This window comes from Pyrgilauda ruficollis, unplaced genomic scaffold (assembly GCF_017590135.1).
Source record: "Pyrgilauda ruficollis isolate IOZ18807 unplaced genomic scaffold, ASM1759013v1 scaffold34, whole genome shotgun sequence".
NCBI lineage: Eukaryota > Metazoa > Chordata > Aves > Passeriformes > Passeridae > Pyrgilauda > Pyrgilauda ruficollis.
In genome coordinates, this window is record NW_024524822.1 from 7,145,804 (window position 1) to 7,163,692 (window position 17,889).

The window sequence follows — 17,889 nt, forward strand, 5'->3', positions numbered from 1 at the left end:
ATTTTTCTCTTCCATTTTATTTCTTTTTAAAAAGCACAGGGACATGACACAACTCTGGAGCAGTTTTAAGTTATTAGGTATTATGCCAACACCTTAACTGCAATTTAGTGTAGCATTAAGAGCACACCCATCCCATGAACCACAATTACCACGGTTGTTTCAACTTCTTATTTTATCCAGTTAACAGGAAAAGTGAAACATGCAATAGCTCATCATTAGACTTCACTATAGGAAAACCTGAAGATGCTTCCTATTAACATTATAATAACTAGAGATGAGGGAATAATTTGCAATGATTTATCCAAAAATGTAGCCTCTTTTTCTGTTCATGGAATATTTATTGGTAGCTTGTGGTTCTTCAATTTACTGAATATTCAAAAATACCTGACTTCTTTTTGGAGTATTTTTACATGCAGAATGATCACATTTTGCTTTGAACACTCAGTATTTAAAATTCACTACCTGAGCTGTGCTCATTAGTAAGTGGCCAGGTATGTGTGGGTGAATGATTGCTTGTCCAACTTGAAAAATGGAGCTTCAGAGAGCAATAATGGATTTTAAAAATGCCTTCCATGGCTTCCTGTGCCAGGAAAACCCAAATGCTTCAATGGGTGAACACAAAAGAGATGAAAGCTTGGCTGAAGATGAGTAGGTAAAATATGTGAATTTTCAAAAACCACAGCCTTAGCTCCTGCTTTTCCTCTTCATTTATTAAATTGCTTTGGCCAGGACTACAATTTTTAATGCCCTGGTTATATCCAAACTCATGTAAAAGCTCTTGTTCTGCTCCTGAACATTCATCCCAACCTAGAGGAATCCAGGAGCTCCCTCCTAATTCCAGGTGTTACATTCAGAGAAACAAACTCATATAAAAGAACAAAATTATTTAGTGAAAACCTCCTCCTAGGGTCTAAAAATCAAATCCAAAGGCAAACTGCACAGTGCTGAACCACCAGCAGCCTCTGCTCTGCAGGCCCTCCTCACTACCTGATTAGCCTTGACATTTTTGACTTTCATCTTCCACACCATCCATCTTTTCAAATCAAATAAGCCCAAAAGGACACCCTTGAAAGTGCATCTGTATAGTCTGAAATATGTTAATAATTACAGTAATTAAACCAAAGGGAATTTTTGTTTTAAATTCTCCCCCTCCAAGTATAAATTTATGAACCTATCAAAACAATCTTTAATAATTAGAACTAAGATTTCAAAGTACATATTCTCAGTAAGAATAATTCCATATCATTCCAGCCAAACGCAAACATTTTTGCCAGTGAGTTCAGGGAGTTCAATGAACTCTTTCCTCTCAGATCTTGAAGTGTGCTACTTGAGGCATCTCCAAACTTCATTCACTAATCCAGTATTTTATTCCATTTTACAATCACTACCCTATTTTAGCCTAATTTTCTAAGGAAAAAGCCCTAATCTGTGTATCACACTGTCTGCTTTCTTAGTAAATTACAAATCTGTTGGCCAATTCCAATTTGGATTTAGCAGGAGTATAGAATTCCTACAGACAGGAATTTGCTTAAATTTTTATTAAAATGGGTGATAAGGGACAAAACAAACTCAAACTAGTGGACTTGTTAGAGAAAGTCACAAAAAACCAGATTTCTTCCAATCTCTTTCTCATGGAATGCCTTGACACTGGAGAAAGGAATCAGCCAAAGAGGCAGGAATCAGATGCTTCTCTGCATTCAAGTTAACCTTTCAATGTGTTTTTCCAATCTGTCACTAATTTTTAATAATAAGACAATTAATTACACTACTGATCAACTAATCCTGGGAGTCATGACATCCTGGAAAAAATGTTCTTTGAACATCAATTAGGATGCCCACAATGAATGGATTTAAAAATCTGACTGGAGCAACTCAGGTGCACAGAATTGGGGAAAATTCAACAATCTTAGTCAGCTGCTCCTGCCTCAGCTTGAGAGCTTCCAGGGCTGTCAGGAACTGACTGGATTGTCATCCTCCTTTGGAGTTAATGCACCAAGTAAGTTATTTGTGTCATGCTACAGAGAAATCAAGCATGCACAACTAAGTAGCACTGTCAGATCAAAAAAAGTTCTTTGTGTACATATTTTCCAGAGCATTTTGTACCAAAGGAGACCTCAGAGATTAATGCTTATTTTATCGAGATTATCAAACATGCCCAGATAGAAGACACTGTGTTTAATAATAGAATGAAGCTTTCTCCAGACTGGATTGTGCATTCCTGGATTTTCCCCACTTCTGCTGCTTGTTCCAAGGTTGGTGCTTTCAAGACCTCCTTTACTTTGCATTGTCTCCCTCTCCTGCCCCTGCTCTGTGTCCTGACACACCAATGTACAACACAGAGAGAAGAGAGTCTTTGCTCTCATCTGCTCAACTCAGCAGTGGAAATCATGGGAATGCCACGTAATTCCTGTTCTGTGACACGAGAACAACTGTTATTATATTCTCTTACACACCTGGTTTCTTTCTTTATATGCCTTTGCTTCCTCTGTCTGCATTAATACTTCCTTGAATAGCAAAGTCTCCTGAGAGACACGTATGGCATTGAAATGTTTACAAAGCCACATTGCCTGAGGGGAGAAAAAAAAATACAGGTTGAAATATTTGGAAAGAAAATGAAGCAATTTTTTTCAGAAGGCTGCAGAAAGACAGAGCTTTCCTAGCCATACATTTAAGTGCACAGACATATATAAGCAACTTTAAGAGTTTCTTATAAAGATGTTAAAGGAAAGAAAATGAAGCAATTTTTTTCAGAAGGCTGCAGAAAGACAGATATTTCCTAGCCATACATTTAAGTACACAGACATATATAAGCAACTTTAAGTAGTTTCTTATAAAGATGTTAAAAAGTATCCAGCTTTGAATAACGACTTTTTCATCACCTGTACCTTAACACAGAATTTAAAGAAGGAAACATTCTTCCTACCATGGCCTCACCAGCATCACCTGCCGTTTCTGAGGTTCAAATGCAACCTTTGCATTTAACGGTGCCAGTGGGCATGGGACAACTGACCATGCAAATGGAGCAATTCACAGCAAGGGAACACCACAAATGTGTAATTAGCTTACTTCCCCCAGGCTAATTAGTCCTGCTAAAAGGCTGGGAAAACAAGGCAGGCATAATTCTGTTGCATTCCAGTAGTTTCACTACCTGAGTGAGTTCTCACAGACCTCACTTGAAAATATCTATTTAACAGATATCTGCAGTGTAACACCCAGGTGTATCCCTCAGGAATGTCACCCTTAAATTCGTCTTGTGCTCATCTATCACTTGGATAAATCTCAAAATTCTTTTCCCAGAATAAAATTATCCAAAATGCTGAGCTCAGTAGGAAGTAAGAGAGGAGTAAGTGCTACAACACTGAGGGTAAGGTACTCACAACTGTAGTTTTCCCAGAAGCAGGTGGACCAAGGACACAAATTCTTGGAGCTATGGAACAAGGATATGCAAATGTCAGGGTGCAGAACAGCAAAAATCTCCACCAGTTTTGCACTCTTGTATTGCATAATATCAATGTAGCCACCATGAAACAATTATTTCAGCTGGAAAGCTGCCTCAGTGAAAATTTCAGGATTGGGCTCCACTGGGAAAAAAAGGGGGAACAGAAAATCAGTGCCAGCTGGGTCCTCCTTTAATCTCCATGGTCAATGAGATTAACACTCTAACCATGCCACTTGGAGAGATAGATGAGATATGTATATCTCAATCTATTTAAACACATGGAGAGTTTAGTGGGTGAACCATAAGGTACAAACACCTGAGTGCCTGAGTTTTATTCCTGAAACATTGATTCAAAACTAACATATTTTGTGATGAAAAAATATTTCAGTTTTTAGTTTCACCTAAATAGGTTGTGTCATGGCTCACAGAAGATTTAGGTACTGCAGAATGAAGGACTCCCTCACTATGCTTTTTGACACCCGCCTTCAATTTTTCTAGCCACCATTTAAAGTGATTTTCCTCATTTCTGTTTCTTGTGTTTCTCTGCTGCAAGTCGCTCTCCTTTCCCTGAGGGGGCAAGGTGCAAAAAAAGCATCCCAATTCTGAGGAATTCTTAATCCAGTGCACACACACAACACAATAGGCATTACTGCCCCGAGCTTGGTTGGGAATGAATTAGAGGCAAGACAAACAGGAGAAAATGGAGTTGCTCTTAGGAAAGTATTTGGAACTTTTTCCATAAATACACCTTGAGCTGCAATCCCTTGAACTGTCATTTTATATTAACAGCTTTGATGGTTTTTCCCCCTATACCACAGGGAGGAAAAAAGCCCCAAATCACAGTCTGTGCAGGAGGGACTGGTTAGTATTTACTGGGAGTAACATGGGTCAGAGCAGAGGGGGGATCTGCTCACCCAAAAACCTCCTCAGCTCTCGATAACCAGGGGAGATCGTGTCTGATGGGAACAGACAGGCAAGGATGTGAAATGTATTTTCATCAGGCCTTCCATGCACTTAACAGTTATTGGGCAGGTGCAATTTTTAAACATACATGAAACCCAAATTACAGATTCATCTTTACAAAGTTATCTGACTTGGAAGGTTTAAGAACAACTCCCCCCTTATTGGTTCTTGCAAGTGCAACAGAACTAGTACACAATGTAGAAAAATACTTTAAAAGGATACATCAGCTGTTTTTATCACCTAATTTCTTTCAAATGTAATGTGATTAAATCCTAGGGTTTTTTTAAAATCTAACACCTTGAAACTCCAGCCCGGTACTTAGGAATTATTTATAAACAGCGTCATAAAAGAGTGCTTGGGTGCCAACACTAATCAACTTCTTCAAACCACTTCAAAGAAAATCAAAAAACCTTTCCATCCACAGATCCTTTTGAGGTTTAACTAGGAGCATGATTTAAAATTCACAAGAAAGCCCTTAGGTATTGAAGCTTTAATACACAGCTTTCTTGGACAAACGTTTGATAAAAAACGAAACATACCATTATATACACCATCTCATGCTTTAATATTGCCCAGGGCTACTGTAAATGCTCACTTTGTACTAAATCTGGTTTGCTCTCTGCTTAGTGGCTGGCAGCAGATGGGGCAGTGTAATTCACTGATTTACTCATTTGCACACTTGTAGGACTCCTCTAAAGCCTTGTCCCCAAACATGTGACACAGGGGCACTACCAGGACACCACTGGGTGTAATGTTTAACCCCTCCAAGCAACAAATAGTCACTATTTAATACTGCAGCTCCAAAGCAGCAGCATGAAGGCAGGAAATTCTGGGAAATGCCTTTTTCTTCGGTAACAAATAATATTTAATTCTGTATTAATCTCAATGAGATGTTACAGGATTTACTCGTCCATGTAAAGCAAGTTCTAACATTCAACAACAATTTCAGCAACAGCAAATTACTCCTTTTGTCAGGTGTAAATTTGGGTTCCTATTCCTAAAGATGGGTTCCTATCTGAATCCTGGAATAACACAAAACAACAGCTGGACTCACAGAGTTCCATTTAAATCCAAAATATTCTGTGATTAATATTATACACCAAATTTGCTTAACTTGTAAGAGAAATCCTTTGTCAAAGAAGAGAAGCACAGGGTACATACTGAACATTCTTGCAGAACTTTTTTACATTCCTTCAGAGGTTTGAGAGCAAAGGAGGAGCTCACAGAAATACCACTCAGACACTGAAAGCCTTTTTCATTAGCACAAACCAAGATACCATGTAAAAAACTTGCATTTCTGAATATGAAAATGATCAGTCTTTACGTGGCCCTTGAAGGTTTTTAGAAGCAACACATGAAAGAACAATAGCACAGAGCCCTAAGCACAAACACTTTGCCACACATTTGACCTACAAGATTTTCAAGGCAGTTGTAAGCTATAATCACCATTACATTTGTTTATATTTTTAAAAGTACTTTGGATCCTATTATTAATTAAAAAGGCTTTCTAACTTCACACCTGGGATAGATGCAATGCTTCTTTTCCACACATCTCTGTTTGAAATTTTCTCTAGGGCTAAAACTGTCTAGGCAAGGCAAGATCATGAAAATTCATCACTTTACTGATGGCTCTAATAAGGTTTTTTTTTCTTCTAAATAGTCAGCACCTTCCGCCATGATCAAAAAGTAAAATCAACTCTGCTACACATTTCTGTTACAATATTTTCCATATAATTTATTCTTAAAACAATATTTAGGCTTTAATTTTAATTGGAGTTCCTCTCCTTCCTTAACAGGGTTTTCCAGACCAAAAGCAGACAGCAGTTTTCCCTTGACAAACAACTGCTATAATTCTGTCTTTAGCCTCTAAGTACTGAAGTCATGAGATGGAAACCTGCCTAATTCTGTTAAAATAATACTGTGGGGCTTCAGGACAAATGTTAGCCCAATGTGAAGAAATTTTATCAGCATTCTATCAAACTGCTGATTCTGAATTCTTCCACATATTTTCCATGGGTTTACAAACCAGATTGATTATTCACGCTGCCTGCACCAGAAAAGGCTGGGCACAATTTGCAGGATTTGATTTTTTTTTTCTTTAATGTATTTAGCAGCATTTCAATCACCATCCATCTGATCAGCACCACTAAGAGCTCACAGCACCTCCAGTGATAATGATTTCATTGATGCTGCAGCAGAACTTCCATAATGGTTTACTCTGGTTTTAAAGAAACATCAAAGCTCCATGACACCAGCTCTCCCTGACAGCTCACGCAGAACAAAAATTACAGTTCACTTGTGCATATCCAAATATAATCTGCCTAAGGGTGAACAGTTTGTAAATCAAATCATTTGATTGAGGGTACATGCTTTTATTGTGCAGAATACAGACTCCACATTCAATTTACCAGGTTTTGTTCCACAGAGGAGCAGACACACTCACTGCTCCTTCAGCTGAGGAACTCATTAACAGCAGCGAGTAACAAACTAATCAAAAAGCAGAGAATCTGCCAGCCCAGGTAGAATAGGAACCCAAATTTACACCTGACAAAAGGAGTAATTAGCGAGCTTAAAGACAACAGGAAATATCAGATGGGGCACAGAAGGCATTAATAATTGATACACCAGAACTCTTTGTTATTCCCTTAGAGGGTTTCATTGTTATAACTGTTAAAGTGCATTTCTTATTAGATTACCCACTAAAAAAAAAAGAAATTAAAAGCATCTTGCCTATAACTATTCCAAAATGCTCACCTTATTTTTTTTTTTATTTTTTTTTTTGTTTCCCCCCTCCCCAAGACTCAGCCTGAAAAGTTTGATCCATCACCTGCCAACGGCAGCGCAGCTCCCAACAGCTGCTTACAAATCAGGAACTGAACTACTTCTGGTGTCTCCATTCCCACTTACCATCATCATTGTTTTGCTTTAAGTGGTTTATCATGAACTCAATGGGATCATCTGGCTTATGAATTAATAGCTCTTCAAGCATGTTCTGGAAATAAATAGGACAAAGTCAGAGGAAAATTTAACACGGCTCTGCAGTCGTGATATCTTGCATTTTTACAGCAATGTTACAACGAGGATCCTGAACAGCTTATAAATGCTTATTTATTTTCTTTCACAGACCAAATTGAGACTTCAGAATCTATTTTAGATGCTGAACAAGTGATGATGGTCAGAAAATTGCCAGTAAAAAACCCAGCCTATTTGTGTTGGCTTATTTATGGTACAGACAGACACCAGAAAGGTTTGGCTCGAGCAGCCTGGGGTCGAAAATGGTTGAGGCAGCACTGACATAAAAACCATACAAGGAGTTTGAAAACCAGAGTTAACTTGAATTAGTGCCTCTGCAGGGTAAGATGAGCCTTCTCTGGCACATCCCACAAGTCTCTGACTAGCCCAGAGGAGTGCAGAAAGGACAAGAGCTGTGGAAAACGTAACCCACAGAAATGGCACATTTCACAGCTGTACCAGCCTTGGCTCCTGCATGAAAAGGAGTGGGGAGAAGCGGGGAGAAAAAAGCAAAAAAAAAAAAAAAGGCTTAAAGCCTTGCCTTGAATTCTGTTTTGGAGCCCGTTTTCATGTTGAACCCCTGAGGTATTAGAGAGCCTTGTTTCAGCTCCCATCTGTAACAGTGGGGAGCTTGCAGAGGTTTCAGGGAGGATTTGGGCTTTACAGGCAGAAAAAAGAAAAAATCTGAGAAATCCATACATTTCCTAGCTAGACATTTCAGCCCAGACACAAGTCCTGTAATTAAAACTAAACATCAAACAGAACTAATGCTCTAATTTAGACAAGCTCCAGAAGTGCTCGTGCTGGAAGAGACATTTCTAAAGAGCAGTCATAACACTTTTATATTTGCAACTAAATTCCATAAAGTCCGTCTAGTCCATAAAATTTTATATTCTCACCAACGGATTGTCTCTGATTAGAGTGGCCTATTTTCCTTTTCTACTTCATCCACTTCATTAGAATAATTAAAACACTGAATTTTGTTTATAAACTGGTGATCGTGCAAGTTCTGATGCATCAAGGTCTGGGTAGCACAGAGCATAAAAGATGAAATTTGTATTTTTATTGAAAATTCAGTTAAAAATTATTACTTTCCAGCAACATTTATATAAGCAATCTGGATTTTGCTTACCAGCACATTTATAAATAACAAACCTAACAAAAATCTGGGTTTACTATAATTCAAAAATGTTCAGGCTGACAGTGATTGACACTGGCACTGTTTCTTGCCCAAACCCTTGTATTTATCCAATTCTGCTAAACTCAGTTTAATTTCCCATCAGTTGATCTGTTAATCTCTGTGGGAGGTTCATATTTTGGGTTTCACGTAGTTTTTCCATTTTGTGTTTTGTAAATGTTTTAGCACAGCAATTTCAAGCTGTGTTTGTGTCATTATTCTGCTCCAACACAACTAAAGCACAAAAATACCACCCTGAGCAAACCCCACAAACATTTTATGTAATGTGAGTCCCTGCAGCTGCATTCAATGCCTCGTGGCTTCCAAAACACAATATTTCATTAAAAAAAAAAAAAAAAAAAAAAAAAAAAAAAAAAAAAAAAAAAAAAAAAAAACAAAAAAAAAAAAAAAAAAAAACACAAAACACCACAAATGCTATGCTGCACTAGTCATAATAAACAGAGAAAAAAATGATAGCAAAACAAAAAACAGGAAAGGAAATAAACATTTGTGTGCATTTCAGTGAGCGCCGAGCAAGTAAAAACGACATTTTTGCAGAGTTAAGAGCAGCACACAGGGGAATGCTCTCCAAGTTCTGCTATGAGAACAGCACCAGGATATTTATTGACTGACACAAACCTCCCCACGCACGACACGAGGGCTTTCCCCGAACTTCAGACAAACCGCACCCATCACGACAGCAGGGGAACCAGCCCGGCCGGGTACCGAAATCACAACGACGCCACAGGTGAGCTTCTCTCGCTTTATTTTTGACACCTCGGCGAAGAGGCACAACAGGCAGGCAGGGGGAAGGGCTTTCCCCGGGGGATGAGCAGCAGGCGGTGACAGCCCCGGCGCAGCCGCGCGGAACCGTCACCGCGTTCCCGTTTGTCACTGTCCCCCTTCCTCCTCCTCCCCTCCCCGTCCTGCCTCGCCTTCCACCGACTTCTTTCTTCCACGGGATGCCAATTTCCTCCGCAGATCAAATTACACTTAAGAGCCGCAGTAAATGGCAATTAAAATTATTAATTGGGAGAGCGCACGGCTGCGTCCCGGACACCGACACCCGCCCATCACCGCGGCCAGGATCCCGCACCGGACGGGGAGGGGCGGACGGGGCCAGGGGCCCGGTCTCCCCGCGCCGCGGAGGGGCTGGCGGGGGCTCCCCGTTCACCTGCAGGAGCTGGAAGAGCCCCCGCTCCTCCGCGTAGGCGCCCGCGGGCGGCGGCCACGGCCGGGCCGCGTCCTCCGAGTCCGCCTCCGCCATGGCCGCCCCTAGCAACGCGACTCGTTGCTAAGGAGGCGTCATCACCACGCGACGGGAAAAGACCTATCGCCACACGGGGGCGTGGCCACCGCCTCGTTTACAGCCAGGGGAATGGGAGAAACGTCATCGAGCACCGACGGTTGCCATGGAGACGGCGGCGCGGTCGCCGCGGCAACGGCGGGGCCGAGGCCCGCGGCCCGCGCTGTCCGCCCGCTCAGCCCGCCCGGCCCGGCCAGGTGCCTCCCCGGCTCGGCTCCTGGCATTTGGCTGTCGCTGCAGGGGCTGGCACTGCACATTCCCCCCTGGCTCTGCAGCAGTTGTGTCTCAGCCCCTGCCTGGCTCTAGTGAGGGCACAGGGTGCTGCCCAGCTTGCTGTGCCAGCTCTTGGCAAACGCTGCCAGTGTCCCTGCACAAAGAGAGAGCTGCTGTGTTTGTCCATCCTCGCTGCGGTGCAGGGCAGGGCAGGGGGTGCCCTGAGGCCCCTGCAGTGCTCAGGCAGGTTAGCTGCTCCTTCCTGCTGCTGCTCCTGTGCACGGAGCTGATTTCTGCAGGGCAGCGTCTGTGCGTCCTCTGCAAGAGTCCAGACCTGTGCCAGGGGGGTTTTGGCAGGACTCATCAATCCACGGACAATTCCATCCGTGCTTTTGGGGAATGGCTGCCTGTGCACTGCAGCTCTCCCTTGGGCTCTGAGGGCTCCCAGGGCTGCAGAGCTGGGACTCCTGTGCCAATTGTTCCCCTCTGTCCCACAGCTACCCCCACGGGGTTGTGAACCTCCTGAGCTTTGAAGATGCGAGGGATCGCTACGGAGGGGTGGTGAGCCTGCTGCCCATCGTGATAGACAGCATGAGGGAATGGGTCACCCACTGCACGAGGAAGCTGCTCCCTAATGTGAGTCCTGCATGGCCAAGAAGGAGACATCCCCTTCCCAAACAGCAGCTCCTGAGCACTTTGCATCTCAGACCTCCAACAGTAACAAAAGTACTGTGCTATTGCAGGAGAGACAATGCCAGAAGTGCAAGTATGAGGACCCACGTTTGGGAAAGAAAGCTCCCTGGATCCCACCAGGGAACACCTGCAATTAAAGGATCAGAGCTCCTGCATCGTCTGCTCACCACCTTTATCACCTGGCTGACCAAATAGAGTGCAATGAACACTAGAGATCCATCCTGAGCCCACTTTCTGCAGCCAGCCCGGGACACATGCATTCCCTCTCCCTTGCTGATATTCCCACTCTGCTCCTCAATCCCCACAGAAGCAGCTGCAGCTGCTCCCTGGGCCAGCAGTGCAGTGGGAGCAGGGATCACTCAGGACTCATCAGGTTCTAAACTCTCAGAGACGAATCTTGGACAAGTAATTTGTAACGGGATTTGACATTTTCTCAGCCTTCCTCCTGAGGAAGATCCCCTCCCTGCCACAGCCAGGGGGTGAAGAAGCTGCCTGTCTCAAGGATGGGATGCAGAGCGGCAAAGGGCTGGCATTACGGATTTAGACACGTCTTTGACATTTAGATTTGTCTCTAAACCTCCCTCAGTCCCACAGAAATCGTTTGTTTACCTGGACCACAGAATGCCTGTTTACAGGACAAACATCCCACACGCACATCACCGTGCCCAGGATCCCGCCCCACTGCCTCTCCCCGCCTGCCCCGGTCCCGCCCGGTCTCCCCGCGCCGCGGAGGGGCTGGCGGGGGCTCCCCGTTCACCTGCAGGAGCTGGAAGAGCCCCCGCTCCTCCGCGTAGGCGCCCGCGGGCGGCGGCCACGGCCGGGCCGCGTCCTCCGAGTCCGCCTCCGCCATGGCCGCCCCTAGCGACGTGACTCGTTGCTAAGGAGGCGTCATCACCACGCGACGGGAAAAGACCTATCGCCCCGCCCGAACTCCGGCCGGTAGGAGCCGCGGGGCTCGCCGCGGCGGGAGCGGGGCGGCCGCGGCAGCGCGGGGGCCCGGCCGCACGAACGGCGCGGGGGGTCGGGCGGGCCGGGCTGCGGGCGAGGCCGCCCCGAGAGATTCGCATCTTTCCGCAGGGAATCCGCTCCGCGGCAGAAGGCTCGGCTGCCCTGGCCCAACAGGGCTGCCCTGGCCCAGCAGCTCCCCTTCTTCCTCCTTTTCTTTTTCTTTTCTTTTCTTTTTTTTTTTTTTTTCTTTTTTTTTGTAAGTTTTCCACTGACCTCCACAAGTCCAGCTGAGGCGAGACACAGAAGTGCATCATTTCTGAAATGCAGCCTCCTGTCTCTCCTTTTCCCCCCCCAGATCCAGCAATAAGCCAACATGAACGAGGTGGTGGAGACCCTGAGGAAGATCGAGGAGAAGTACAAGCTCTTCCAGCAGCAGCAGTTCACGTTTATCAGAGCCCTGGAGCGCACCCGGGAGGAAGCCCATGATTTGATCAGACCTGTGTCATCCATTGTCCAGGTACAAATCCCTCAGCACCAAGAGCTCCCTGCTGTGGCAGCAGCGACAGCACGGGGCTGGAGGGCAGCTCCAGGGGCCAGTGCAGGCCTGGAGAAATGTTTGTGCTGAAGGGAAGGTGGAGAAAAAGTGCCCAGGAACGTTTGTGTGTGACTGAAGGTGGGCGGAGAGATCTCCTGTGCGGGGCCTCCCGGGATCTCAGGAGCAATCTCCAGGCTCAGCAGCACTTTGTGCTTTAGCTGAACGCTGCTGAGGCCCGGGCACAAACACAGGCTACAGGAAAACAATGAAACCAAGCCTCCTTCCCCAGGCACACATGCAGTCTGCAATCCCCAGCCTGCAGGAAGCAGCGTGCCTGGCTCTTGCCCCTGCTATTGGTGCTGCTGTATCTTTCTAGAGTGCTTGTTAAAAATAATGGCTGTGTTACACAGGGAGCAGGATGGATTGAGGGCTGACAGCCCCACGTGGGCAAGGGGTTTGCTGGGCTTGTCTGGGAATTTTTATAGCAGGCTGTGCTGAAAAGTAGAACTGAGGGCACCTGGAGACAGAGGGGGAAAAAGAATCTAAATCAAATCAGAACTGTGGATTTGAGACGGCAGAGCTGGGGCCCAAAACCCAGATGGATGGCAAAGGCAGAGTGAAAGCCAGGCTGCTGTCAGGATCAGGACACACAATGAGCTGCTTGTCCTTTCCAAGGGCTGCCTCTCCCACACAGAAGGGCTTTGCTCATTGCTTGAAGAGGATGGTGGCACACATTGCACTGAGCCATTTCAGCCCTTTGGGATGTTGCCATTGCGCTGTTTGCAGAAGCACTGGCATTTCCCCCTGTGCAGGTGCAGTGCTACAAGGACCACCACTGCTACAACGCCACCGACAGGCGCATCCTCAACATGTTCGTGTCCATCTGCAACGAGCTGCGCTGCCTCTGCCGGAGGATGGAAACGGTGCACGCTGGGGACAGCGTCACCAAGGGCCTTTTGGAGAAGTGCAAAGTGCTCCTGAACGACAGCAACGACTTCACTGCCCTTCGAGCCACGTAGGTGCCTCCCCGGCTCGGCTCCTGGCATTTGGCTGTCGCTGCAGGGGCTGGCACTGCACATTCCCCCCTGGCTCTGCAGCAGTTGTGTCTCAGCCCCTGCCTGGCTCTAGTGAGGGCACAGGGTGCTGCCCAGCTTGCTGTGCCAGCTCTTGGCAAACGCTGCCAGTGTCCCTGCACAAAGAGAGAGCTGCTGTGTTTGTCCATCCTCGCTGCGGTGCAGGGCAGGGCAGGGGGTGCCCTGAGGCCCCTGCAGTGCTCAGGCAGGTTAGCTGCTCCTTCCTGCTGCTGCTCCTGTGCACGGAGCTGAGTTCTGCAGGGCAGCGTCTGTGCGTCCTCTGCAAGAGTCCAGACCTGTGCCAGGGGGGTTTTGGCAGGACTCATCAATCCACGGACAATTCCATCCGTGCTTCTCCATTTTTGGGTTTCAAAGCTGGGACTCCTGTGCCAATTGTTCCCCTCTGTCCCACAGCTACCCCCACCGTGTTGTGAACTTCCTGAGCCTGGAAGAAGCGAGGCACCGCTACGGAGGGGTGGTGAGCCTGCTGCCCATCGTGATAGACAGCATGAGGGAATGGGTCACCCACTGCAAGAGGAAGCTGCTCTGTGTTGTGAGTCCTGCATGTGCCGTGTGCAAGAAGGAGACACCTACTTCCCAAACAGCAGCTGCAGTTCAGACCTCCAATAGTAATGAAAACACTGTACAATTGCAGGAAAAAGATTTCCAGAAATTCCTGGCGGCAAATCAACCTCCACCAAAAAAGGCACCCTGGAGGCCACCAGGCAAACATCCCTATTAAAGGATCAGAGCTCCTGCATCGTCTGCTCACCACCTTTATCACCTGGCTGACCAAATAGAGTGCAATGAACACTAGAGATCCATCCTGAGCCCACTTTCTGCAGCCAGCCCGGGACACATGCATTCCCTCTCCCTTGCTGATATTCCCACTCTGCTCCTCAATCCCCACAGAAGCAGCTGCAGCTGCTCCCTGGGCCAGCAGTGCAGTGGGAGCAGGGATCACTCAGGACTCATCAGGTTCTAAACTCTCAGAGACGAATCTTGGACAAGTAATTTGTAACGGGATTTGACATTTTCTCAGCCTTCCTCCTGAGGAAGATCCCCTCCCTGCCACAGCCAGGGGGTGAAGAAGCTGCCTGTCTCAAGGATGGGATGCAGAGCAGCAAAAGGCTGGCATCATGGATTCAGACACGTCTTTGACATTTAGATTTGTCTCTAAACTTCCCTCACCCTCACATAAATCATTTGTTTAGCTGGACCACACTATCCCCGTTTACAGGACACTAAGGGGGTTTCCCATACCTGGCACTGGCTGCAGAGGCCAGTCTTCATCAGCTGTGCTCTGCTGCAGCCTCCTGCAGCTCCTCCCTCCACAGAATAGCTCCCCTTACACCTGTTGGCTCCTGTGCTGTCAGAGCTGGAGATATAAGGGGAGCAGAGTTCATTTTGCCCTTAATTTGTGTGTACTGACAACAGCCAAACAAAACACCCCCGTGCTCCTCAGACTTCCACAAAACAAAAGCCATTTCCAGTCCATGTGATCCATGGGAATGTGGTGGGAGCATCATGATCAGATGGTTCCTGTTCAAATTGCAGACTGAACTGCCTGTGCTTTCCCTGCTTCAAGGCAAGGTTAGCACTACATTAGGCCAGATGTCACACCCAATGGGCAAGCCCACGATGGCCCTGGGGCTCAAAATATGCAGCATGAGGTCAGCACGTCTCAGACCCTACAGCACTTCCTAAATAAGTGTCCTCCCCATGTCTGACTTCTCTTGTCCCCTCCAAATGACCTCCTGCTGGAAGACACTCCTGAACAAACAATTTGCCCTTGCATTCCAGGCTCAGTTTGCTGTGAGAAAGCTTTTGCCTTAAAATGACCAGGTTTTGGCAACAAACAGCTAAAAACAGAAGGAAGAATTAATACAGAGGAGGGGGAACAGGAAGGAAAGGCAGCTCAGATAAAATGGAAAATATTTCCAGGAGCATTTTTGTTCCTCACATAACCCTACATTGTTTTGCACTTTTTTTCCTTTCCCCTATCCACTTGCACTGCAATGCACCCACCCAGTCTGGAGTAAAGCCCTATTTTTAGGGAGATTTGATCCAACTGAACTGAACCTTGCTGAACTCAAAACGGTAACAGAGGGTCACAGAGCAGCTCCTGGGCACCACTGGGGCCACAGCCAGTGGAATGTCACTGTCACACTCTCTGGCTTCACTTGAGATCCCCAGTGCAGAGGCAGCTTCAGGCTGAAAAATCCAAGTTGTGGCAGCTGCCCTGTTGTGTTCCATGGTGCAGACAAGTGTCCAGTGACAGTTGCTGTCTTGGAAAGGTTTTCAGGACAAGCTGCTAAGACTGAATGATGACAAGTGCTAGGGACACAAGAGATGCTATTCCCCGATCTTGTTTCCAGCTTTCTTGGCCCTGTCCTCTGGTTTAAATTTGAACACACAGGCTGTGAGGAGACCAAAGTTATCATCCAGTTTGTAGCTCACTTTCAGCTTCCAGGGATGAGCACAGCACAAATGGTTTGTCAGAACAGTCCTACCAAAGCCAGTCCACCACTGCTGCTCAAAACTCCAGTGCAGTTGACATTTTGCACTTGACCAAGGTGATACACAAAAAAGTTCCCAAATTTTAATAATGAGTCATACATGCAAGAAACAGTTCCCAAATCTTAGTAATAATTTCTAGCCTAGCCCTATCCTTTCAGTCAGTGTCATGCAGCCAAAATTTTAAGACCCAAGCAGAAAAATGAGTGCATAAAACTTGCAGTCTGAGGTTTGATAATGACAAGACCAGAATCTGTTGGAAGACTGCAAAGTTAAGTCTCACAAAAACATCCAGACAAATTACTTAATTTCCATACAAGTTCTCCTCTTCCAGAGTGGATGGACACTTCAAAAGACAAAAAGATACAGCAAGAATTGTTTTCCTCTACTACAAATCAAGCTGTTTGAAGAATTTACATAAACAGGATGTAAATGCCACACACAAAAGTGCAATAAAGTTTTACTTTAGCCTCAGTGAGCATAAAATTGCAAGATACACACTGAGAAACCAGGCAGGGCACCAGCCTGACTTTCCTACAGATCTGTCACTTAGTCCAGAAAGTAAATGCTGCTTTTTTGTTCAAAGGCTGAAATAGACACATGGGCTGGTAATAGATGATATCAACAGAATCCTGGCATCTGTATGAATTATCTCTGTGCTCCCCTTGATTCAACTAAGGGTCAAATCAGGCTTTTGTCAAGCTGAGGAACCTGATGTAGTTGAAGGTGTCCGCACTCAGTGCAGGGGTTGGACTGGATGAGCTTTAGAGGTCCCTTCCAACCCAAACCATTCTGTGAGAATCCATTCTGTATGTTCAAGATGCGGCTCCAGCCTCTCACACACCGAGAGGACAGGCCAGAGCTCAGACCCCGAGAAGTTCGGGTGGAGAGGACAGGCCAGAGCTCAGACCCCGAGAAGTTCGGGTGGGGTGTCAGGAGCCCACTGCACATCTGCAGGGGAGCAGAAGGCTCGGTTCCAGGGAGAGCAAACTCAGCATCCCAGAGATGCCGGGCAGGCGATGGAGCGCAGGGATGGGCTTGGCAGGGCCTCTAGCGGCCGCCTCAGAGCAGCGTCCAAACCTCTCACCGGCAACTTTTACACAGCTCCAACAACCCTGCTGTCCCCAATCCTGAATCCTAAAAAGCCTGACCAGGGCTTTTTAAACACTGGTCACAGGTATCCAACCCTGGGACACAGCCCATGGCAGCTGTGGGGCCGCCTGCTCCCACTCCCATCCCCAGAGCTGTAATTTCAGAAGAGCCAGCGGCTGTTCCCTGTCACCACCAACCTGTTCCCCACATCATAAACACCCCGAGGCAGGAGAGGTTTTCCTGGGAGTCCTCAATTCCCCTGGTGGTGGTGCAGCACCAGTTTGAGCTTTCAGTCAGCTGAGCATCGAGCACAAGGAGCAGAAGCAGCTTCACAGAAACCAGGAATAGCATCTGGCAGACAGCAGAGATCAGCCAGCCCAAAACTGGAGTGAAAAGACCTTCAGGGAAAAAAAAGTTCAGCCAAGTAAAGCCCACAGACACCAAAATTGTGATGACCATAAGTCAAGTATTTGAACAGTCTTGTCTGGAAAGCAAAGCCCATGGGAATGCAAAGCAGGCTTCCTTTGCAGAGCTCCTGAGTGTGAACGGATAAAGCAACTCAACTGCTGTGATTTCCTATTTTGTAACCACTTTTAAAATCCACCATTGTGCCAGCAGATAAGTAGTTCCAACAAATCAGGATCAATCAGCACAGATATTTTAATTTCCTGAATTTGAAGTATTTCCTTCCCTAATGTCTCCTGTGTGATTATCAGGTGTTATAAACTGCCTTGACATTAGTGAGTAAGGAAGGCACTTAATTTTTCTTTTTGTACCCCAGCAATACACTTCTGTGGGTAATTTTTATCTAATGACTTTTTTTATACTGGCAAGGGATTAAAGGGATGCCTTATTTTGAACCCATTACGTTTAAGGGCAAGCTAAATTCACTTTGTGCTTTGTTTTCATTTTTCTACCCCC

General features: G+C 46.0%; 2 protein-coding genes across 3 annotated transcripts in view; one reads left to right on the plus strand and one right to left on the minus strand.

Moving 5' to 3' along the window:
• The window catches only part of AK8 (adenylate kinase 8), a 65,618-nt gene extending 55,789 nt beyond the window's left edge, over positions 1–9,829 (minus strand). For both annotated transcript variants that reach the window (XM_041475028.1, XM_041475029.1), the window contains exons 1-4: positions 9,766–9,829; positions 7,310–7,394; positions 3,378–3,427; positions 2,454–2,567 (exon numbers count right to left, since the gene is read on the minus strand). In XM_041475028.1, the coding sequence (XP_041330962.1) occupies positions 2,454–2,567; positions 3,378–3,427; positions 7,310–7,391 (246 nt within the window). In that variant the 5' untranslated portion in view covers positions 7,392–7,394; positions 9,766–9,829. The remainder of the gene's footprint in view (positions 1–2,453; positions 2,568–3,377; positions 3,428–7,309; positions 7,395–9,765) is intronic.
• Positions 9,830–12,114: 2,285 nt separating this feature from the next.
• On the plus strand, positions 12,115–14,701 carry SPACA9 (sperm acrosome associated 9). The gene is made up of 4 exons (XM_041475202.1): positions 12,115–12,268; positions 13,099–13,301; positions 13,774–13,912; positions 14,672–14,701. The coding sequence occupies exons 1-4, from the start codon at positions 12,125–12,127 to the stop codon at positions 14,699–14,701; spliced, it is 516 nt and encodes a 171-aa protein (XP_041331136.1). The 5' UTR covers positions 12,115–12,124.
• The last annotated feature ends 3,188 nt before the right edge of the window (positions 14,702–17,889 follow it).